Source organism: Haemaphysalis longicornis, unplaced genomic scaffold (assembly GCF_048455015.1).
Source record: "Haemaphysalis longicornis isolate Haplotype H1 unplaced genomic scaffold, Haemaphysalis longicornis Haplotype H1 scaffold_173, whole genome shotgun sequence".
In the NCBI taxonomy this organism is placed as follows: domain Eukaryota; kingdom Metazoa; phylum Arthropoda; class Arachnida; order Ixodida; family Ixodidae; genus Haemaphysalis; species Haemaphysalis longicornis.
The window spans coordinates 418,391-442,483 of NW_027526278.1; the positions used below are offsets into that span (position 1 = coordinate 418,391).

The 24,093-nt window shown below is 54.8% G+C and overlaps 3 protein-coding genes across 3 annotated transcripts; 1 reads left to right on the top strand and 2 right to left on the bottom strand.

The window, feature by feature from the left end:
- Positions 1–15,131: 15,131 nt before the first annotated feature.
- LOC144166501 (uncharacterized) lies at positions 15,132–17,350 on the bottom strand. The gene has a single exon (XM_077696012.1). The coding sequence runs from the start codon at positions 16,661–16,663 to the stop codon at positions 16,187–16,189; it is 477 nt and encodes a 158-aa protein (XP_077552138.1). The 5' UTR covers positions 16,664–17,350; the 3' UTR covers positions 15,132–16,186.
- A 2,231-nt stretch (positions 17,351–19,581) lies between these two features.
- Positions 19,582–20,233, top strand: LOC144166503 (histone H3-like). The gene has a single exon (XM_077696014.1). It carries the CDS (start codon positions 19,634–19,636, stop codon positions 20,036–20,038), a length of 405 nt encoding a protein of 134 aa, XP_077552140.1. The 5' UTR covers positions 19,582–19,633; the 3' UTR covers positions 20,039–20,233.
- Positions 20,234–20,677: 444 nt separating this feature from the next.
- On the bottom strand, positions 20,678–21,172 carry LOC144166504 (histone H2A-like). The gene has a single exon (XM_077696015.1). It carries the CDS (start codon positions 21,112–21,114, stop codon positions 20,740–20,742), a length of 375 nt encoding a protein of 124 aa, XP_077552141.1. The 5' UTR covers positions 21,115–21,172; the 3' UTR covers positions 20,678–20,739.
- Positions 21,173–24,093: the final 2,921 nt, after the last annotated feature.

Sequence of the window (24,093 nt, forward strand, 5' to 3'; positions counted from 1 at the left end):
TGATGTCTACGGTGTGAGGAGCACATTTGCCATTTTAGCTTTAGGTTATGGCTAATCACTTTCATTTGAACAGGAGCTCGGATTACTGCTGTGTGAGTTCAAATAACATTGAACAAAAGATAGCTGTTGGTCGCCCTCTTCAATTTTCTTGAACTTCTATTTATATATAATTGCCTAATGAGTGTTAGGTAGACATACGCTACGTGAAAAATATTACAGTGCCACAAGGCACTGTAATATTTTTACAGTGCCTGTAAAGTAATATTTTTATTTTTACCCACCACTGCCTGGGAAGTGGCCAATTTTGGCGTCATTTATCTGAAGAAATACTTGCTTGAGCACACAGGTCATTTTGATGCTGAAATTAAACCTACTGTACATTGTGGGAATTGCGGAGCTCCGCCATCTTTGCTATCCCTCTCGGCCCGCCGCGGAGGCGAGAGGGGTGGTACCTCTCTCTCCGCGGTCGCGCGCTTCCCCTCCGGGAGGATGCCCGTCAGAGCGAGGGGGCGCGGCCGACCCCCTCACGTGACAGGTTTGCCCGGAAGCTCCGGCGGCCGGGTCCGCGACGGGCGACAAGGAGAGGGCCTCTTTGGACACGAACCATCGTCGGGAGCGGCCGTAAGTACGACTCGCTCCTTTTTGGCCTTCCTTTGTCCGCCCTCGCGCCTGTCTCTCCCGCCCGGCTAAGGTGGTCGGCGGTGTAGAACGACGCGCCCGACGTCTCCTTTATTGCATTGCAATAAACGTCGGAGTGGGCGAATTCTGTGTCCTGTGTTCCTTGCTGTTCGCTGCCGATACGCCAAGTTGGTGATCCGCGGCGGTGTTCAGTGGAGCTAGCCTTGCGGCCGGATCTCGAGGATCGAGCTAGGCCGCCGTTAGAACCCTGGTCCCCACATTTTTGGCGCCCGAACGTGGGGCTCGTTTTCAAGTGAATTCGAGGTTCGCTAGCTCCGAGGAACATGGCACAGGATTATGAGTTGGTGGATTTGATGCTGTTGGCCGACCTTTGTGATCATGCCCGGGAGGTCCCGCGATGCTCTGCATCAACAGCGCCCACCGCAGCCGCAGGAGCGGCTCGGGTCCCCCTTCTCCACGGCCCCTACGCAACCGCGAGTGCGGCTTGCGCACCAGCGAGAATTTCGGAAAGTTCTGAATTCCGCGAGCGCTATACGTCAGGTGACGCGGCGCTTTCAACCACCATGCGCCGGGCCTACGCAGATGCTGCGGCTCGCGCACCAACGAGAATTTCGGAAAGTTCTGAATTCCACGAGCGCTCTACGTCAGGTGACGCCGCGCTTTCAACCACCATGCGCCGGGCCTACGCATATGCTGAAGCCCCATGCGGCGCGCCTCTCGTGCAAGTGAGCACGCAGGCGCCCGTAAGCGAAGGAATGACTGTGGATGCAGCTTCCATCGCGAACGCTCTCGCAAGCGCCATGCAGCAAGTGCTGCAGGCGGCGCGCTCACCCGCTCCCAGGGTGCAGCTACCGATGCCGACGTATAGCGGTTATAGCGATCAAGTGAGCGCAAACGCTTTCCTGCTGGCTCTGAGCCGTTACGAGCAGGCGACCGGCATCAGCGAGAGCGAGGTGCTGCACAGAGTTCTGCCCGCAGCCCTAGTCGACCATGCCGCCCGGTGGTATCGAGTGATAGGCCACACGGCGCGCACGATGGATGACTTCGGAACGATGTTCAGGGAGGAATTCCTGCCCGTCGACTACCTCCCGCGGATGCGTAGAGAGTTGGAAATGCGCACCCAAGCTCCGGACGAATCGATGATCGAGTATGTCCGCGCGATGCAGGAGCTTTACGAGTACGCCGACCCACATGCCCCGAACTCGGAGCGGGTCGATCGGGTCATCAGGCAATGCCACCCCACCTTTGCCTTGTACTTGAGGAACTGCAGGTGCAGGGATCTCAACGAGCTGGCGGCCGAATCTCGTCGTGTGCAAGCAGCAATTGCGGCTGCACGCGCGTATCGGCCACCGCCGCCTCCGGTGGAAACACTGGAACCAAGCTGTGCTTGGCGTGGCGTTACGGGCAGCGGACGAGTCGAGGTCGGCTCTACGTTGATACCCAGCCAGCGAGAAACGCTCGGTCTCGGGGACCGAGCGCTGGACCCCTACTCGTATGGGTTGCGCAACGCGGAGGCGATACGGCCGGAGATTCTGGCAGCCCCGCGCGCTGTGCACACAACAAACCGGTCAGGTGATCGGCCGGCGAACGCACGCCCAAGTGGGCTTCCCTACACAGGATCGGCGCTGCCGCAGTTGCTGGCACCCGCTCACAACTCTCCCCCGGAGAACCGGATGCGGCCAGCTGGCCGCGGAGCGTACGAGCAGCCTCGATCGGCGCAGCAAGCAGCACGGAATTCTGTTCGCTGTTTCAGGTGTGGCCAAGTTGGTCACATGATGCGAATCTGCCCAGGTGGGCAGGGAAACGCAGCGGGCCGCCGGTGAAGTCGCCGGCGGCTGATCAACGCGCCCGAGAGGAAAACATCACCGCGCCCGCCGCATTCAGAGTCGGAGTTCCGACCAGCGCGCCTGCGCCCTTTCTCGACCTCGCAATTGCGGGACGGAGTTTTAAGGCACTGCTGGACACCGGGGCAAGCACTTCACTCGTAGGGGACGAGGTCGTTTCCCATCTCGAGCGCAAAGCTATTCGGCTGCGCGCGCGGAAGTTGCCTCTCCAGCTTGCGTGTGGTGATGTTACGTCACGCGGTGACGTACGCCTCGTCGTGCGTTGGAGTCAGCGTGTACGGCGAATGCGTTTCGTCCACTTGCCCGGACTGACGGTCCCAGTCATTCTGGGGAGAGACTTTATGCCCAAGGTTGGACTGGTCGTGGACATCGGCAACGGAGGCTATCGGGAGGGCCCGTTTACGCCGCTAAAGCCGTTCGCCGAACCGCCGCCTGCAGCGAGGTCGCTGTGTAAAGCCGCCGCCGAAACGTCCCGCGCGCCGAGGGAAGCAAAAGCTTCAGGCGCAGCCGATAGCCGGCGCGCGCGGCACCCTCCGAGCTCGGGTGTTGCCGCTCCCGGCGCGGTTGATTTCTCCTGCGCCGCCAGCCCTCCGGCCCGAAATCAGAGCGAGGAGTTAGGCGCGCTCCTAGCAGGTGCTAGTGAGCTGACAGCGGCGCAGCGTAATCGCGTCGTGGACGTCGGCAACGTAGGCTATCGGGAGGGCCCGTTTATGCCGCTAAACCCGTTTTTCGAGCCGCCGCCCGCAGAGAAGTCACTGCATGGGCGCGCCGCCGAAACGTCTCTCGCGCCGCGGGAAGCAGGAGCTTCAGGCGCTGCCGGTAGCCGGCGCGCGCAGCAACCTCCGGGCTCGGTCGTTGCTGCTGCCGCGGCTGATTTCTTCTGCGCTGCGCGCCTTCCACCCCGAGGTCAGGGCGAGGAATTGAGCGCGCTCCTAGCAAGTGCTAGCGAGCTGACAGCAGCGCAGCGTGACCGCGTCTTGTCGTTGTTAGGTGACTTCGGCGAGATATTCACTGAGCAAGCAGGTTGCACAAGGTTGGTGCAGCACTGCATAGACACCGGCGATGCTCAACCATGGAAATGCAATCCCCGGCCCGTCAGCCCGGCCAAGAGGCAGGCAACTGACGAGGCGCTGGAGGAACTGCTGAAAGCAGGCATTATCCGCCGCTCGACGAGCCCTTGGGGGTTTCCAGTGGTGCTCGTACGAAAGAAAGACGGTAGCTGGCGTTTGTGCGTCGACTATCGGCGGCTGAATGCGGTCACGAAAAAGGATGCGTACCCCTTCCCGAGCGTTGACGAAATCGTCGCAAATCTCGGTGGCGCAAAATACTTCTCCATTTTGGACGCCAGCAAGGGGTACCTTCAGGTCGAGATGCGTGCCGGCGATGAATGCAAGACAGCGTTCACTTGCCATCGGGGGCTGTACGAGTTCGTACGTATGCCTTTCGGTTTGTGCGGAAGTCCGAGCACATTCCAACGCCTGATCGACCGGGTGCTCGGTGAGGCAAAGTGGCAGCATGCCCTCGCCTATTTGGACGACATTGTCGTCTACTCCCGCACCTTCGAGGAGCACCTCTGCCACCTGAGAGACGTCCTGGGACGACTCAGGGCGGCGGGCATAACCATCAATCCTGCCAAGGCGCAAATATGCAGCGCTCAAGTGAGCCTGCTCGGCTATCGGATGGAACGCGGACAGGTGTCCCCCGATCCCGAGAACATGTTGCTGAAAAAATTGTGTGGCTGACAGAAAATTATTTGTTTTGTTACGGCTTGTCAAACTTGGCTCCGAGACCAATTTTTTGCCAACTGTGTGGCTAATGGTAGGAGCAGTGCAACTCAAGTTACAACCTTAACATTTTAACCACAGCTTCCCAATAAAGTTGTGCATAAGTGATTTGCATGGTATATTTATGTAAAATACGGCCCAGTACATGTACTGGCGAACGTCTGGGAAGCATTTCTGCAAAATACAAAATGCTTTTTTCTTGTTATGCAAGTTCTTTGACTTTGCGTGCGTCCCCATGTTTGTAATCGGGTTTTATACTATGAAATTCAGTGCGTCTGTGTGAGCAGTGTAAGCATCAAAATTCAGTAAAAATCTAAGGTTGTAACTTGTCCTACTATTTTGGGGCAAAGTTGGGAGCACATAGGCCTCTGAGCCAAGTTTGGCATTTTCTAATGGCCACTCTGAATTTTTGTCACGCAGCCAGACATGTTTTTCTGTTGGTATAGTAGGCGTAGTTTGGCCACAAAAATTACCAATTGCCTCTGATGAGTATTTGTGTAGATAAACAGCACTAAATTTGGCCCTGGCGAGCGTTCGCATGCCATTCTGTGCTCATTACATAGATACAGAGCTCTGGCCTTGCCCTTTGCTGTCTGCTAGTGTTCATATTGTGTGTTAAGTGTCTTGTCTGTTGAAGTTTTCTAAAATTTCCATGCATTAAAAAAAAAGAGGCTCATCTTATATGCACTCGTAAGCTAGGCATTGCACTCAAACGTTATGCTTCCATTTTTGGTTTCCACCACTCGCACGACCCAGGTTCGAATCCCGCAGGAGACGTTTTTTTTTTCATTCCATGGTTCACCTCGCCCACATTTATTTTTATCGCGCCTGGTATCTGTTTATGGCAGATACCTGGATTATAGACAGAATTCAGGTGGCTTTGAGCCAGCTGTCTCTTTGTGCCTGTCAGTTCGTTTCGTGCCATCCCCTAGTTTGCTTTGCAAAGGCTAGCTATGGTGCACGCATGCGCATGATCTTTTTCTTTAGTTGGGCTTGTTCTCACTGTTCCAAGTGATTTGTACGCACACGGCGGCGATGTTGCACTTATTTTTGTCTTTTGCAGGCTCTCCTGCTGCTGCTGCTGCAGTGCTAGGCGCGGCCAGTGCGAGTTCTGCACAACGTTCGGGAACAGAACCTACCTGCCTGGCTGCTGCTGCTTCGGTAGTAAACGATCGCAAATAAAAGAAGCGGGCTCTCATTGCCGCCCCTCCGCCTGTCTCTGCTGTGCTTTGCTCCTTTCAATGACGATGCTATGCAAATGAGGGCTGCGCGAAATGAGGGCGCCACTCGGGCTGCCCCCTTGGCCAGCTTTCGCCATGGTCATCGGGCTTGAGACAATTTCTGTATTGTTCACGTGATATTCACGCATACCATCGTGTTTCTGTGGCTCGCAGTAAAAAAAAAACGTTAGTTCAGCATGTTGAGACGATTTGGTACCTCTCCACAGCCCGAGAAGCATTTGTAAACAAAGCAAAACACGCGAGAATGACAAAAACGTAGCTTGGATGCCCACTGAATGATTTATTTAACGGCCCACACGCCAGCGCCGCATGTTTTCCAATTCTACAACTCCTGTTCTCTCGATTGAACCATGTTTCTATTGCCTGGGCTTTGATTAACGACCCCTCAGAACGCCGCAAAAGTCGCTGGGCGCGCTTCGTCCGCGCGGGCTGATCAAGGCTCTTTCGCAGCCAGCTCCAAAACCAAGAGGGTCAGGCCAACTAAAAGTGCACTGAAACGTTTGCCAGGGCCTCTACTTTATTGTCGCTGGTCGTCCGGGCTTCTCACTTGTACGAAAAAGGCTCGCACAAGGGTTACAACCCGCGTGGTAGGCCTCGCGCCGACCATTTCGGTCGCGCCGCGTTGGCGTTTTGGCGCTGGTATCATCACCGTTCGTCGCACGAAAACGAAAATTGCACCATCGCATAGCTCGAAGAATAAGCTTTCTAACAAATGGTCTCACGACGTCGTGAGGACGTTTTTCTGCCCGCCAGCGAGCGGCGGAGGAGCGAGAACCACGCCTGGGACACTGAAAAGTCGCGTTCGCCATGTTAATCGGCTTGCAGCTGAAATTTCCTTATTCTCACATAAAATTAACGCATACCACGGTGTTTCTGTGGCTCGCAGTAAAAAAAAAACGTTAGCTCAGCATGGCGCGACGATTTGCTACCTCTCCACAGCCCGAGAAGCATTTGTAAACAAAGCGAAACACGCAGGAATGACGAAAAACGTATCTCGACCGCCCCGTACCTTATAACTAAACGGCGCACACGCCAGCGGCGCATGTTTTCCAATTCTACAACTGCTGTTCTCTCGATTAGAGCTCGTTTCAATTGCCTGGGCTTTAATTAAAGACCCCTCAGGGCGCCGCAAAAGTCGCTGGGCGCGCTTCGTCCGCGCCGGCAGATCAAGGCTCTTTCGCAGCCAGCTCCAAAACCAAGAGAGTCAGGCCAACTAAAATTGCACTGAAACGTTTGCCAGGGCCTCTACTTTACTGTCGCTGCTCGTTCGGGCCTCTCACTTGTACGGAAAGGGCTGTTAAAAGGGTTACAACCCGAGCGGTACACCTCGCGCCGACCTTTTCGGCCGCGCCGCGTGGGAGTTTTGGCGCTGGCATCGCCACCGTTCGTCGCACGAAAACGAAAATTGCACCATCGCGTAGCTCGAAGAATAAGATTTCACAACGAGTGGTCTCACGACGCCGTGAATACGTTTTTCGGCCCGCCAGCGAGCGGTGGAGGAGCGAGAACCACGCCTGGGACACTGAAAAGTCGCGTTCGACATGTTAATCGGCTTGCAGCTGAACTTTCCTTATCCTCACGTAAAATTCACGCATAGCATCGTGTTTCTGTGGCTCGCAGTAAAAAAAAAACGTTAGCTCAGCATGGCGCGACGATTTGCTACCTCTCCACAGCCCGAGAAGCATTTGTAAACAAAGCGAAACACGCAGGAATGACGAAAAACGTATCTCGACCGCCCCGTACCTTATAACTAAACGGCGCACACGCCAGCGGCGCATGTTTTCCAATTCTACAACTGCTGTTCTCTCGATTAGAGCTCGTTTCAATTGCCTGGGCTTTAATTAAAGACCCCTCAGGGCGCCGCAAAAGTCGCTGGGCGCGCTTCGTCCGCGCCGGCAGATCAAGGCTCTTTCGCAGCCAGCTCCCTTATCAGCCTCACTGTTAATGGCCACCCAATTCCCCGACGACCCCACATCCGCATCCTAGGCTTTATATGGCAACAAGATGGGAAGAGCACAGTATGGACCAAAAGTATTACCAATCAGATCAATCTAATCAATAACATGCTTCGTCGAGTCACCCGCCACACAACAGGCCTCAAGGAACACGAGCTTCGCAAGATAGTAGAAGCAACTATCTTTTCCAGAGTTTTGTACACCCTTCCCTACCTTAAACTCACGAAAACTCAAAACAATAAATTGGAGATCGCCATCCGGAAATGCTTACGAACTGAGCTCGGGGTGCCCATGTACGCCCCCAACTATCTTCTTGACGACACGGCCCTCCACAATACTCTTGAGGAGAAAGTAGCCGCGCACATCGCTGCCCAACAGCACAGGCTCACGACGTCAACCCAAGGTCGCACCATCCTGGCTGATATAGGGTTTGCGACATCTCACTTACCTCCTCTACCAAAAGAACCTCCACCATGGGACACAATTCCTAGAATAATGGTCAAGCCCATCCCACGCCACATGGACCCGTCTTCAGACTCCGGCAGGCGCCGAAGTAGAGCCCTCCATCTTTCCAGCCCATCACATGACACATATTACACAGACGCCACGTTTACCGACAACATGGCCACAACTGTCACGGTAGGTCCACGTGAAGAAACCATCCGTCAACACTGTAATGTACCTTCTTCTACAGCTGCTGAAATTCAAGCCATTGCCGATTCGATCATGCTGCAACCCCATTCAACTGACCAAATTACCATCCGCACGGATAGTCAATCTGCCCTCAGAGAATTCGCAACTAACTCCTTACCTGCGCACATTCATCACGAGCTGACATGCTACATGGCAGCCCACAGTCACCTGCACGTATTTCTAGAATGGGTCCCCGGACACCAGGGAATTGTTGGGAATGAAAGGGCTCATGCCCTTGCTCGTGCAAATCGAAACCCGAGCGACCCTCAACCCTGGCCCCAGGACTACAGCCCCAAGGAAGAACGCGCCGCCCATCGCAAGGCCCGGAGGCAACAGCTGAAGGACCTTCGCAGATCTCGCCGTAATCTTCCTCCTCCCACTTCTGACCTCACACGCCGCGAAGGCACTTACATCCGCCAGGCTCAGACTCTCTCCCTCCCTTGTGACCTCGTTCTTCACTATATCATGACCCGAGATGGCACGCCCCACTGTCAGGTGTGTGGTGCCTATCCCGACGTTAAACACACCTACTGGACTTGTCCTCGCGCCAGGAGATCACCTCACTTTCTTCATCCACACCTTTTACCATCCCACATTCCATACTCATGGGAAAACTGGGCCGCTCCTCCGCCTTATCTTCGCCCCATCCTTTGGCCTCGCCTCGCCCGGCACATTGCCCACGTGCGGGGCCCTGACACCTGCGGAATTCCCACCTGAACGTCTTCCAGGCCCACCAGAACCACATTTTCGGCAGCCCGGACATGGGCCGCTTTAAATAAAGTTTGATCTCTCTCTCTCTCCAAAACCAAGAGAGTCAGGCCAACTAAAATTGCACTGAAACGTTTGCCAGGGCCTCTACTTTACTGTCGCTGCTCGTTCGGGCCTCTCACTTGTACGGAAAGGGCTGTTAAAAGGGTTACAACCCGAGCGGTACACCTCGCGCCGACCTTTTCGGCCGCGCCGCGTGGGAGTTTTGGCGCTGGCATCGCCACCGTTCGTCGCACGAAAACGAAAATTGCACCATCGCGTAGCTCGAAGAATAAGATTTCACAACGAGTGGTCTCACGACGCCGTGAATACGTTTTTCGGCCCGCCAGCGAGCGGTGGAGGAGCGAGAACCACGCCTGGGACACTGAAAAGTCGCGTTCGACATGTTAATCGGCTTGCAGCTGAACTTTCCTTATCCTCACGTAAAATTCACGCATAGCATCGTGTTTCTGTGGCTCGCAGTAAAAAAAAAACGTTAGTTCAGCATGGTGAGACGATTTGCTACCTCTCCACAGCCCAAGAAGCATTTGTAAACAAAGCAAAACACGCGAGAATGACAAAAACGTAGCTTGGATGCCCCCTAAATGATTTACTAAACGGCGCACACGCCAGCGGCGCATGTTTTCCAATTCTACAACTCCTGTCCTCTCGATTGAACCATGTTTCGATTGCCTGGGCTTTGATTAACGACCCCTCAGGGCGCCGCAAAAGACCCCGGGCGCGCTTCGTCCGCGCAGGCAGATCAGGGCTCTTTCGCAGCCAGCTCCAAAACCAAGAGGGTCAGGCCAACTAAAATTGCACTGAAACGTTTGCCAGGGCCTCTACTTTACTCTCGCTGCTCGTTCGGGCCTCGCAGTCGTACGGAAATGGCTTGCAAAAGGGCTACAACCCGAGCGGTCGGCCTCGCGCCGACCTTGTCGGCCGCGCCGCGTCGGAGTTTTGGCGCTAGCATCAGCACCGTTCTTTGCACGAAAACCAAAATTGCACCATCGCGTAGCGCGAAGAATAAGCTTTCCAACGAGTGGTCTCACGACGCCGTGAGGACGTTTTTCGGCCCGCCAGCGAGCGGCGTAGGAGCGAGAACCACGCCTGGGACACTGAAAAGTCGCGTTCGCCATGTTGATCGGCTTGCAGCTGAAATTGCCTTATCCTCACGGGAAATTCACGCATACCATCGTGTTGCTGTGGCTCGCAGTAAAAAAAACGTTAGTTCAGCACGGTGAGACGATTTCCTACCTCTGCACAGCCCGAGAAGCATTTGTAAACAAAGCGAAACGGGCGACATTGACGAAAAACGTGTTTTGGACGCCCCGTAACCTATCAACTAAACGGCGCACACGCCAGCGGCGTATGTTTTCCAATTCTACGACTCCTGTTCTCTCGATTGAACCATGTTTCGAGGATCCTAGGCCTTAATTAACTACACCAGAGCGAGCGCAAATGCACCGTGAACGATATATGAAGGACATGCTTGGAAAGCGAAACCGGAACAGAATCGGAACCATCGGGAATGTGGCGCTAAAAGCGCGCCTGGAAAGCAAAATAATGAATTCACAAAGAAAAACAAAAAGCCAACACGCTGTTGATGATGGTTGGTTCGCGCATTCTAGCGTGGGTTTAGTGAAGCAGTGTTTGATTTCATTACGAATATGCAAAGTAGAGGGCGCCGCGCACTGCAGCCATTTTATTATGTTTTTATGATTTTGTTTGTTGTGATTTATTGATTTCGTTTTTGTATTTTCATTCCTTTGCTTTTTATGCTGAATTCGTGCTTTTTTGTTTGTATTTTCATTCCTTTGCTTTTTGTGCTGAATTTGTGCTTTTTTGTTTGTATTTTCATTCCTTTGCTTTTTGTGCTGAATTTGTGCTTTTTTTTATTGTATTTTCAGTATTTAGGTTTGCGCGCGCGCTTTGCGTGGCAATATTCCCCACATAGTTTGAAAAATTTTTGCGCGGCCCCTCCTGGGGATTAGTTGACCAAGCCGCTCCTGCCGCCCCCCCCCTCTCCCCCCGACACACAAAAAAAAAAAAAACAACACACACACAACCAAGCCGCTCCTGCCGACCCCCCCCCCTCCCTCCCACACAAACACACACACACAACCAAGCCGCTCCTGCCGCCCCCCCCACTCAAACACACACACACACAAAAAAAAAACACACACATAATGTACTTCGCGCCTAGCAGTGTACCCTCAGCTTAGCAAGTGCAACTCACAGCTATACCACCGAGCTTAACTACCCTTAATTTAAGCTAGCGCCCATTATTTCTAAATTGGGCTAACCAGACCTGTCCCAATTAGGCTGAAATTCGGATGCTGCAGATGCCTCCTCCAATAGCCCCTGTTCAGTTGCAACACAGTGCTCAATTAAAATTAATTGCTGCTACAAGACGACCCTGGCCTGATTTTTTTGAGTAACAATACGATACGAGCTCAAACTGCAACAATTTAACAGCAGAGAACCGTTATGCTCCAGTACAGGTTGTTTAACTTCTTGACAAGTATGCAAAATGAGCTCATTTTAAAGGAGCAGTACCAACACCCGCACCTTGCCGACTGCACGAGCACCACGTGCAAGCGACTGAACAGGGGGCTATTTTTCCTGATCTACACACGCAGCAAACATGTCTCAAACTGCACTGAAAGAAACACAAACAGCAGCAGCACCCACAACACTCAGGTCACTCACCATCCTCTTCGCTGGCAAAAGCAGCAGCTCGATACAAGTGAACGAACAATAGTGCGTGTTTGCGTTACACTGTGGTGCACCGCGAAGATGAACTTTGGGACACTCGCAAGCCCGCGTTTAAACAAGTAGTAGCAGCAGCAGCAGCAAGCGTCGTCAAAATTCACCATCGCGAGGCACCCATAAGAGAAACATTTTGGCAGCCCCCCATGTTTTCCTTTTTATTTCCGACGAACGTACCTGCGTGCGGGAGCAACCATACGCACGCGCCAGCTTCGTCCGCCCCCAGGTCGAAAAGCTGCTGCAGCAGCAGCGCCTGCACGAGAGAAGAGAGACCAACAGTTATTGTACTAATGAGCAGGAGGAGTGTGTTGGACAACAAACGCAGCAGCGCGCGGCGCACGCAATTCGGCCCACATTTGCAAGATAATCACAGCCTCCTTCTTCTCTTCTCTCATAAATAACAACACTGTCATGCCGTTCGAGCATCTCAATAAAACATCAAGGCTTTGCAATAGAGACTCCGTCACATTAAAGACTGCGTTAGCACTGTGACATAAAGCCTCGTGCTGCACACGAAATTACCAACACATTTTGCAAAACGCGCCCAAAATGCGGCCACCACAAGCGGCGTTTTTTTTTTCTGTTATTCGAATTTCCATTGTTTGAAGCACCTGCCCGCATTTCTTTTTGTAGCGCCCCGTTCGCACACGTGCGCTATCTGTCAAGATGAAAGCATAATGATAAGGAAACAGCCGCTAGATACTTTAAATAATTGCACAAACAACAGCAACGAGCCACCGCGTTCTTTTTTTTCCCTCCATAACGCCATTGTTAAATGAAATAATGAACCTTGGGCGACGCGTTTCGAATCACATGCGTCTCAAATTATAGCGCGCTAGAGCTGCCCCGCGAAGGAGCAGTGAAAATAGCACTGTCACATGAGTTATTAAGCAGTGTCACCATAATAGGCTGCCGAAGCACAAGAAATGACTTACCGGCACCGTCGGCAGCACACACGGAGACCAAGCTCGCACCTCGCGTTACGCACGTCCGACTCCTCCGAAGGTTGGCGCCCAAAAGACAATGCGACCTCTGTTCGCTGGACAGCACGGTAGGTAGGTAGGTGGTTCGATGGAAAAGGAAAAGAAATGGACTGGGGATATTATTGAGCCCAGCTGGGGGCTCACCGGCATACAACCCAGTCCGGGGGGTGGGGAATATAGAAGGGGATAAATAGGATAGGGTAGAGAAAAGGAGATAGGTAAAGAGAGAAAAGTTGAGGCGCCGCGAGGAAAAGAAGCGTTGCCACAGTCACTGGGGGCCACCGAGCACAGTACACACCACAAACACAGGTCCTGGCATCATGCTGCGTCCGGGAGAAGTTCTCGACGGGAGCGGTGGAGCGTAGAGGCGAGGCTGTGCTGTGATGAGTCGTGCGCGGAGGTCCGAAGTGTGGGGAGCTTGCTGAGTGAAGTTCGAGGCAGACGAGCGGTTACTGGCGAGCGGGAGCAGGCGCTCGACGGCCCCACGCAGCAGAGCGCGCGCCGCCCAAACAAACAAACACCCATGGCTCGCGACGCGTGGCCGGCATAATCGCGATACCGCCCCGGCCGCGCAGGAGCGAACGAAACGCGCGCGCGCGAATGGCTGGAGACGGAGCGCGCTTCTAATTGGCTGCGCCGCAAGCGCGTCTTCCCCTCTTTTCGATGCTTGAATGCTGGAAAGTGCACTTTTTTTCCGTGCCCCAAATTTGCGCCCCTGCAGTTACCAAACGAAAAGAGCTATCGATTTCATTCAAACGCTGTGTTGTTGCGCGCAACGTTTTCTCTTATCTGTCCAAAAATGGTAAACCTGGCCCAAACTGCGGTCCGGCTATGACGCGAAACGTCCGACTGACCATAAAAGAGAGTACCAGCGGCCGCCGCCGCCGCCGCCGACGCGGCGAAGCTCTTCCCACCCTCCGCGGTCGCTAGGATGCTGAAAATGGACAATTTTGGTCGCCACGTAAATTTGCATCGCCACAGTTTCCGAACAAAAAGAGCTATCAATTCCATTCAAATTTTGCCTTGTTGCGCCTTGTGTTTTCTCTTACCTGAGCAAAAATGGTGAACGTGTTGCAAACTGCGGCCTGGCTACGACGCAAAGTATTTTGCTTACCATGCATATTTTGCGAACGAAATAAGCTATCGATTTCATTTAAAGCATGCCCTCTTGCGCAAGACGTCTATTCTTACCTGCGAAAAATTCACACACCTGGTGCGAACCACAGTTGGGCTGCAGAAGGAAACGTGGGGCACACCATAACCGATCTTGGGGGCCCACCACTGCGCGCCCCTTGCAAGGTGCTGGTTTGAAAAACAAAACCGTTTGATAACTTTGCATTTATCGACCTTCGATTGGCCCTGTGAAGGTGACGCGGGCTCCCTGTTCGTATATTTTGCTGTTCGCGGGGGCCCGACGCCGCGCTCCGCGTCGTCGCCACACGACAGCGGTTTGCGCCGACTTACGAAACGACGCGCGGGCCTTGGAAAGCCGTTTTCGGCTTCAAACTGAGATTTCTTTATTGTTCGCGTAAAATTCACGCGTACCATCGTGTTTCTGCGGCTCGTTGTAAAACAACAAAAAACAAAGCAAAAAAAAGAAAAAAAAACGTATAGCTCAGCACGGTGAGACGCTTTTCCGCCTGTCCACAGCCCGAGAAGCATTTGTAAACAAAGCGAAACACGCAAGAATGACAAAAAACGTGTCTTGGACGCCCCGTAACTTATCAACTGAGCGACGCTCGCGCAAGCGGCGCATGTTTTCCGATTCTACAACTCCTGTTCTCTCGATTGAACCGTGTTTCGAGTGTCAGGGCTTTGATTGACGACCCCTCAGGGCACCGCAAAAGACCCCGGGCGCGCTTGGTCCGCGCGGGCAGAACAAGGCTCTTTCGCGGCCAGCTCCAAAACCAAGGGGGTCAGGCGAACTAAAATCGCACTGAAACGTTTGCCGGGGCCTCTACTTTACTGTCGCTGCTCGTTCGGGCCTCCCACTCGTACGGAAAGAGCTTGTAAAAGGGCTACAACCCGAGCGGTAGGCCTCGCGCCGACCACTTCGGCCGCGCCGCGTCGGAGTTCTGGCGCTGGCATCGTAACCGTTCAACGCATGAAAACGATAACTGCACCCTCGCGTAGCTCTAAGAATAAGCTTTCCAACGAGTGGTCTCACGACGCCGTGAGGACGTTTTTCTGCCCGCCAGCAAGCGGCGGAGGAGCGAGAACCTCGCCTGGGACACTGAAAAGTCGCGTTCGCCGTGTTAGTCGGCTTGTAGCTGAACTTTCCTTACTCTCACGTGAAGTTCACGCATACCATCGTGTTTCTGTGGCTAGGAGGAACCAGAAAAGTCTAAGCTCAGCACGGTGAGACGATGTCCTACCTCTCCACAGCCCGGGAAGCATTTATAAACAATGCGAAACGGGCGAAATTGACGAAAAACGTGTCTTGAACGCCTCGTAGCCTATCAACTAATCCCAGACCAAGAGGGCCAGGCCAACTAAAATTGCACCGAAACGTTTGCCAGGGCCTCTACTTTATTGTCGCTGCTCGTTCGGGCCTCTCAGTCGTACGGAAATGGCTTGTAAAAGGGCTACAACCCGAGCGGTCGGCCTCGCGCCGACCTTGTCGGCCGCGCCGCGTCGGAGTTTTGGCGCTAGCATCGGCACCGTTCGTCGCACGAAAACCGAAATTGCACCATCGCGTAGCTCGAAGAATAAGCTTTCCAACGAGTGGTCTCACAACGCCGTCAAGACGTTTTTCGGCCCGCCAGCAAGCGGTGGAGGAGCGAGAACCACGCCTGGGACACTGAAAAGTCGCGTTCGCCATGTTGATCGGCTTGCAGCTGAAATTGCCTTATCCTCACGTGAAATTCACGCATACCATCGTGTTGCTGTGGCTCGCAGTAAAAAAAAAAAACGTTAGTTCAGCACGGTGAGACGATTTCCTACCTCTGCACAGCCCGAGAAGCATTTGTAAACAAAGCGAAACGGGCGACATTGAAGAAAAACGTGTTTTGGACGCCCCGTAACCTATCAACTAAACGGCGCACACGCCAGCGGCGCATGTTTTCCAATTCTACGACTCCTGTTCTCTCGATTGAACCATGTTTCGATTGCCTGGGCTTTGATTAACGACCCCTAAGGGCGCCGCAAAAGACCCCGGGCGCGCTTCGTCCGCGCCGGCAGATCAAGGCTCTTTCGCTGCCAGCTCCCAAACCAAGAGGGCCAGGCCAACTGTTGTCCGACAGATGGCAGCAGCGTGCGGGTATCTGTGGGCCACAGCCACGGCTGCTGCGGCAGCGAGGAGCGAAGCTGCAGTGCCTTTGGTTTTTCTTTGTTTGTTTGCTTGTTTTTACTGCTGTGTGTGTGTTTGCGCCGCAATCGTGCGATTAAGAATACATTGAGGAGGAGGACGCGAGATGGGTGTGGCGTGGCAAGCTTCCGTCGCCATGGCAAACTGTTGGTGTGGTCCCATCAGGACCGGGTGGTTAATTAAAAAAAAAAAAGGATGAGGCGGGCTTCCGCAGAAGTCATTCACTTTTTGGAAGAAGCTGGCTTCTTGGGGGCTTTCTTGGTCGCTTTGGGCTTCTTGGGGCTCTTGGGAAGGGACGCCTTTTTCTCTGCCTTGGGCTTTTTCGCGGCCGCTTTCTTGGGCTTCTTCGCACCGGCAGCGGGGGCGCGCTTGGGCTTTGCCGTCGCGGTGGTCTTGTTGGCTCGCGGTTTCTTGGTGCCCGAAGGCTTCTTCTTGCCTGCCGCCGCCGCCGCTTTCTTCTTCTCGCCGGCGGACGATGATTGTGCTGAAGCAGAGGAGGACAGCTTGAACGAGCCACTGGCGCCTTTACCCTTGGTCTGCACGAGCGCGCCGGACGCGACGGCAGACTTGAGATACTTGCGGATGAAGGGAGACAGCTTCTCGACGTCCACTTTGTAGGTGCCAGCCATGTACTTCTTGATGGCTTGCAGGGACGAACCCCCGCGCTCTTTGAGGGCACCGATGGAGGCGGTGACCATGGCCGAAACCTTGGGGTGCGTAGGCGCTGATTTGGGCTTGCCGGATCCGCGGGGCGCAGCCTTCTATTTGGGGCTCTTGGGAGCCGAAGACGCTGCCGCCGTAGCGGCAGGCACTTGGCTGGTTTCTTCAGACATGTCTCTTCTCAACTCCGGAGCGACGAGAGAAATACGGCCCAAAACGGCTGGCTGCTACTGCAAAGAACACAACTCGCGAGGCAGATGAGCGGAACTCGCACGTTGCGACTGCGGCGACAGCGGCGGCGGCGGCGGAGGCGACGGCGCAGCGAGAGGGGCCTTCCCCCCCTTCCCGCCTGCCTCGCTCCACTCCGCACGGCTCGTTTGTGCTTTTCGCGCGCTGGGTTTTCGCTGCGCTAACGGCTGCGCTTGGCGCAAATGCCAAATAACAGGCGCGTTTCGAACAAACACGTTTCCGCGAACATTTCGGTGCCCGAACCAAGTCTCTACGACTCTCCATTCACTAGCAGAGGCCTCCAAGAGCTGCCCCGAGCGAACGGACGGGCACCGCCAGCACACGTTTTCGGCCTCCTCCGGGCTTGAACACCGCTCTAGCCCTGCTCCAAGGGTTGCAAATTGAGCCTACTGAGGGCTTTCACTTGGCATTTGCAAGTGAACAAGATCGAGTGGCGCATGGCGTTGAAATTCGTGGCTGAAGTGGACCAAAGAAGCACACTTGCGCTCGCACCACACGAAGGCTTGCTTCGCGCGAAAATTCATTAAACACTCGCGTGCAAGACGCCACGGTCACTAATTTCATTAGTCATCCCATTTAAATGGCCATTTCATTGTTCTCGTTACCTTTGTTTACATTGTGCACAAGATGTAACAAGCCTGTTTTGGAGCCCTCCTGCGAGATGACACAACCGCTTTGAAAACAGCAGCCCTGGTAGTAGCAAAATATATACGAACAGGGAGCCCGCGTAACCTTCACAGGGCCAATTCAAGGTCGATAAATGCAAAGTTATCAAGCGGTTTTGTTTTTCAAGCTAGCGCCTTGCAAGGCGCGCAGTTGTGGGCCCCCAAGATAGATTATGGTGTGCCCCACGTTTCCTTCTGCAGCGCGACTGTGGGTCGCACCAGGTGTGTGAATTTTTCGCAGGTAAGAATAAACGTCTTGCGCAAGAGGGCACGCTTTAAATGAAATCGATAGCTTATTTCGTTCGCAAAATCTGCATGGTAAGCAAAATATTTTGCGTCGTAGCCAGGCCGCAATTTGCACCACGTTCACCATTTTTGCTCAGGTAAGAGAAAACACAAGGCGCAACAAGGCAAAATTTGAATGGAATTGATAGCTCTTTTTGTTCGGAAACTGTGGCGATGCGAATTTACGTGGCCACGAAAATTGTTCATTTTCAGCATCCTAGCGACCGCGGAGGGTGGGAAGAGGTTCGCCGCCGCGGCGGCGGCGATGGTGCAGCGAGAGGGGGGCCGCCTGCCTCGCTCCACTCCGCACGGCTCATTTGTGCTTTTTGCGCGCGGGTATTTCGCCGCGGGAACGGCTGCGCTTGGCGCAAATGCCAAATAACAGGCGCGCTTCGAACAAACACGTTCCCGCGAACATTTCGGTGCCCGAACCAAGTCTCTACGACTCTCCATTCACTAGCAGAGGCCTCCAAGAGCTGCCCCGAGCGAACGGACGGGCACCGCCAGCACATGTTTTCGGCCTCCTCCGGGCTTGAACACCGCTCTAGCCCTGGTCCAAGGGTTGCAAGTTGAGCCTACTGAGGGCTTTCACTTGGCATTTGCAAGTTAACAAGATCGAGTGGCGCATGGCGTTGAAATTCGTGGCTGAAGTGGACCAAAGAAGCACACTTGCGCTCGCACCACACGAACGCTTGCTTCGCGCGAAAATTCATTAAACACTCGCGTGCAAGACGCCACGGTGACTAATTTCATTAGTCATTCCATTTATATGGCCATTTCATTGTTCTCGTTACCTTTGTTTACATTGTGTACAAGATGTAACGAGCACAGAAGCCTGTTTTGGAACCCTCCTACGAGATGACGCAACCGCTTTGAAAACAGCAGCCCTGGTAGCAAAATATATACGAACAGGGAGCCCGCGTCACCGTCACAGGGCAAATCGAAGGTCGATAAATGCAAAGTTATCAAACGGTTTTGTTTTTCAAACTAGCACCTTGCAAGGCGCGCAGTTGTGGGCGCCCAAGATAGATTATGGTGTGCCCCACGTTTCCTTCTGCAGCGCGACTGTGGGTCGCACCAGGTGTGTGAATTTTTCGCAGGTAAGAATAAACGTCTTGCGCAACAGGGCACGCTTAAAATGAAATCGATAGCTTATTTCGTTCGCAAAATCTGCATGGTAAGCAAAATATTTTGCGTCGTAGCCAGGCCGCAATTTGCACCACGTTCACCATTTCTGCTCAGGTAAGAGAAAACACAAGGCGCAACAAGGCAAAATTTGAATGGAATTGATAGCTCTTTTTGTTCGGAAACTGTGGTGATGCGAATTTACGTTGCGACCAAAATCTTCCATTTTCAGCATCCTAGCGACCGTGGAGGGTGGGAAGAGCTTCGCCGCGGCGGCGGCGGCGGCGGCGGCCGCCGGCACTCTCGTTTATGGTCAGTCGGACATTTCGCGTCATAGCCGGACGGCAGTTTGGGCCAGGTTTACCATTTTTGGACAGATAAGAGAAAACGTTGCGCGCAATAACACAGCGTTTGAATGAAATCGATAGCTCTTTTCGTTCGGTAACCGCAGGGGCGCAAATTTGGGGCACGGAAAAAAAGTGCTCTTTCCAGCATTCAAGCATCGAAAAGAGGGGAAGAGGGGCTCGCGGCGCAACCAATCAGAGGCGCGCTCAGTCGGGAAGGCGACTCGCCGAGCGTAGGGCGAGCAGTCTCGCTCCTGACGCCGAAGCGTGTACACGTTTTTCCTTTCACCTCCGAGTTGTTGTATCTTGCCTCGCAGCTTTTGCAGCACCTGTAGCCGCAATGGCGCGTACCAAGCAGACGGCCCGCAAGAGTACCGGAGGTAAGGCGCCGCGCAAGCAGCTGGCTACCAAGGCAGCCCGCAAGAGCGCCCCGGCCACGGGCGGCGTCAAGAAGCCCCACCGCTACAGGCCCGGGACCGTGGCCCTGCGTGAGATCCGCCGCTACCACAAGTCCACCGAGCTGCTGATCCGCAAGCTGCCCTTCCAGCGGCTCGTGCGTGAGATCGCTCAGGACTTCAAAACCGACCTGCGCTTCCAGAGCTCGGCCGTCATGGCGCTCCAAGAGGCCAAGCTCGTCAACCCCATTTCTGCCTCTCTCTGCTGTTGTATTTTGCACTGCGTGTTCGCACAACGAAAAAAGGTGAGTGTTGTGGGGTTTTTTAGTTTGCGTGTGTGCAACAAGTGAGTTTATGCTTTATTTGCCACTCTTATCGTGCGTGAAAATGAAAAACCAAATTGCTGCTTCTGTTGGTGTTCTCACTTTCTCCTCGTGGGTTTGTTGGTTTCTTTAACTAGCACAGCAGTGATGTGGGGGTTCTGTAGGCCAGTTTTGATTTAAAAAACAGACACGGTTGGAATCAGCCAAATTAGAACGGAATGATACGTGAGCAAACGATTCCAGAAGCTTAGCTAAATGACACGTGTTTGCAGTGATTGGTATAGAATACGCAAATGCATGCTAAAAAAAAACAAGAGCAGCACGCTAGGAACTTCCGTGGGAACAACTCTTGCTGGCAAGATGTTCTTCTACACTGGGGGTCTCTAAGAAAAAAAAAAAAGCTGCCTAACTGCGAAAACACACTGACTGCACAGCGCAAGCTTTATTCAGTTGCAGCAGTGCCTGGCGCTTTGCAGAAGAATTCCCTTTCACGTTACGAAATGCTGTGTAAGTTTTGCAGCACAGAAAGTCAATAAGGTGTCGATCGTGTGCCTAAATAACGCGCTACACAAAACGCTCACGTTAGGCGTGCATGGACAAAGAATAACGAGCGAAAAGTACTACGAGATAAGGAGGAGGCAGCATCGTTTCTGCTGTGACACGCACTTAGGTTGGCTCTTACAAGAGCCGTTTTGTAGGTGCTCGTGGCGCTGGGAAACAGGGGCAGCTCAGGCCTTCTTCTCGGTCTTCTTGGGCAACAGGACGGCCTGGATGTTGGGCAGGACGCCTCCCTGGGCGATGGTGACGCCCGAGAGCAGCTTGTTCAACTCCTCGTCGTTGCGAATGGCCAGCTGGAGGTGGCGGGGAATGATCCTGGTCTTCTTGTTGTCGCGAGCGGCGTTGCCGGCCAACTCGAGAACTTCGGCGGCCAGGTACTCGAGCACTGCAGTCAGGTAGACTGGGGCACCGGCGCCCACGCGCTCGGCGTAGTTACCCTTGCGCAACAGACGGTGGATTCGGCCCACGGGGAACTGGAGCCCAGCACGGCTGGAGCGGGTCTTGCTCTTGCCCTTCGCCTTTCCACCCTTGCTACGTCTGGACATGATGATGCTGCTACTGCTGCTACTGCACGAAGAGAAACAAGACGACTGCGCGGTACGAGATGTGCACACGCGAGCGAACGTTCGGTGTGTGTCCGGCGCGGCCGCGGCGAGGCGGAGGTACTCAAATAAGCCCTGCTTCTTTCTTTCGAGGTTTTGAGGGGGTGGGGGGAGGATAGGAGATAGGGACCCGAAACTGTCTGGCTTTGCGTGCCGACACCTCATCAGGTCCAGGGAGGAAGGGGGAGGGGGGGGGGTTGAAAGATTTGAAGGAAGTGTGGGGGGAGGGGGGGGGAAGCGCCATGTAAATAGAGATACCTATGAGGCAGGAGAAGAAACAGCGGCGTCAGTAGTTAAAGGGGGTGGGGTGGTTGGCTCATGAGAGCACCTCAGCCTCATGCGGCGTGGCACAGTTGATCACACGTCCGCGCGGCAGAATCGTGTGGGTGTTAGCACTGTTGTCTGTGAACGGGCGGGTGCAGATGTCTTGCGAGCGAAGGGGGCGGCTGGCGAGTTGCCCGGAGCTGTTGTTGCAGTGAGGAGTGGCTGTGGGCAGGCACGTAGTTGTCACAGCACGAGCACCAAAGAAAAAAGGGGGGTGGAAAAATGAAGGTAAAAGAATAAAAATAGGTGCGGGGGGGGGGGGGGCATCCGCTGCAGTTCAGTGGCCGCGAAGGCTGATTGTTTATAGCACGCGCGTCGCGGGTCGGAGCGGAAGCGCGGCTATTTTCAGCAGCCGCGGGGCGCGGGGAGAGAAGAAAGGTAGGTCAGGAAGGAGACAGCGGGGGTTGGCCGCTGCAGCTCGGGGTCCCGTGGGGAGAGGGAGGAGGGGGGAGAGGCGCACTACAGGCGAGAGGCCAGGCCGCTCTCCTCGAGAAACGCGAGGAGGTGTCGGTATGCGCCGGCGAGGAGGCAGCGGGGGAAGAGCAGCTCGGTCTTCGTGCTGCATGGTATTCCTAGGCGCTTGTAGGCCGCGCGGAGACGGGCGCGCTCGTTATTGTATGCAGCGCACACGACGATGCAGTGGCCGATAGAGTCAAAGGCACCGCAATGTGAGCAGGCCGGTGAATCGCGCTTCTTGTAGAGGTGCAGGCGCGAGTTTGTAACGGCGCATCCCGTGCGCAGCCTGCTTAGGAGTGCGCTTTCCTGACGAGATAGTTTGTTGGTGGGCACCCGTGGTAGCGGATCACCCGCAGCGACGCGTGGGTCTGGATGACCTCCGCGTAGGTTGTCTGTTATGACATTGCGGGCCTCGTCGATGCTGCAGACGTCGGTGGTGATCGGGGTGTCGGCCGAGTGCGCTGCCTTGGCGAGGGCGTCTGCGGCTTCGTTCCCTTCAATGCCAACGTGCGAGGGTAGCCACTGCAGGCGCACCGCGCTGCCCTGGGAGGCGACGGCGCACAGTTTTGCGGACAACAACGCCACCGACGCAGTATGCCCGTGTGGGCGCTGGAGTCGTTGTAGCGCGGCCTTATTGTCGCAGTAGATGGTGATGCTGGTGTAGTTTGCTTGCTGATCTAAGGCCATGTCTGCCGCTAGGTGTAGCCCTGCCAGTTCGGCCGTGGTGGAGCAGGCGGGGAAGGGCAGGCGGCATTGTGTGTGCGCGTTTAGTTGTGGGGCGACGCACGCTGCCGCGGCGCTCTTCGGGGGCCCTGGGGTCACCGACCCGTCGGTGAAAAGGGCGAGCGCTTGGTTGTTTCCTGTTGACTCTTCGTGCATATGCTCTGCTGCAGCAAAGCGGAGTGCCTGGGGCAGCTCCCGTCTTTTCCCTCTCACTCCCGGGAGAGTGCATTTGATCTCCACTGCTGGTGTGCGATGGGGGGGAGGGGGTCGAAGGGGGGCAGCGGTTGTTTGAGGCCCGTTATTTCTGCGTAGGCCGCTGCTAGCCTGCCTGCCGTCGAGGCTGTCCGAGCTTGGAGGCGTTTGAGCAGCGCCGCTCCGTCGGGTGCGCGCACGAGCCTGTCTATGAAGCACAGCCCCGCTTTACGTGTTCGTAGCTGCGCGGGCCAGGCGTTGCCCTCCGCCAAGGTCTCTGCAATGGGTGAGCTTCGCGGGAGGCCGAGGCAGAGGCGGATTGCGGCAGTATGGTCCCGCTCGACCTTGGCCCAGTTTGTTTTGCTTGGGGTGATGACGGTGAGGGCGTACAGGATATGTGATACGCCCGCCGCGTCGTACACACGCAGCGCCCACTCTTGGGAGCATCCCCTGCCCCTGGCAGCCAGGGAGCGTATGGCCCGCTGTACTGCGATTAATTGGCCTCGCAGCATTTTGACCAGGGGCAGCCACGTCACCCGGTGATGGATCTTAATGCCGAAGTATTTGGCCTCTTTCTGCCAGGGGAGGGGAGTGCTGTTAATGTGGAGCGGGGGGGTTTGTCGAGCGTTTGCGGCGGTGGGATGGTACACCATCGCGGCTGTTTTGTCGTGGGACACGTCCAACCCCAGATGTTTGAGATGGTCGACAGTGGCAGAAAGTGCTATTTGCGTGGTGTCGCGGGCGCGTAGGTGATCTTGTTTGCTTGCCGTGCACCATATTGCCACGTCGTCCGCGTAAATACTCATGTAGGTGGGAGTGTCGGCGACGTTGGGAAGAACCTCTGGGAGCGTGGCGAGGGCGAGGTTAAATAGGAAGGGGGAGAGTACGCTGCCCTGGGGGACCCCTGTGGTGACCGACCGGGCCGAGCTAGTACATCCGGGCAGCCGTACGCGCAGCTGTCGGCCGCGGAGGAATGCCTCCAAATACGCGCGCATGTTGCCTGTGATGTTGCTGCGGGCAATTGCGGTGTGGATGGTGTTGTGGGGGAGGCAGTCGAAGGCTTTCCGGATGTCTAGGAGCACGACGAAAATAACTGTTTTTGTTGCCTTTGCATGTTCTAGTGCTGAAACCAGGTCTGCGATGGAATCCATGGCACTGCGCTGGCGGCGGAAGCCCGTTTGCTGTTCGGGGTTGATGTTGTTTTTCCGCGCGAACCATTGAAGACGA

What these genes read in the sequence shown, in the direction of transcription:
- LOC144166501 (XM_077696012.1), bottom strand. Translation starts at nt 16,663, where the DNA reads ATGGTCACCGCCTCCATCGGTGCCCTCAAAGAGCGCGGGGGTTCGTCC.
- LOC144166503 (XM_077696014.1), top strand. Translation starts at nt 19,634, where the DNA reads ATGGCGCGTACCAAGCAGACGGCCCGCAAGAGTACCGGAGGTAAGGCG.
- LOC144166504 (XM_077696015.1), bottom strand. Translation starts at nt 21,114, where the DNA reads ATGTCCAGACGTAGCAAGGGTGGAAAGGCGAAGGGCAAGAGCAAGACC.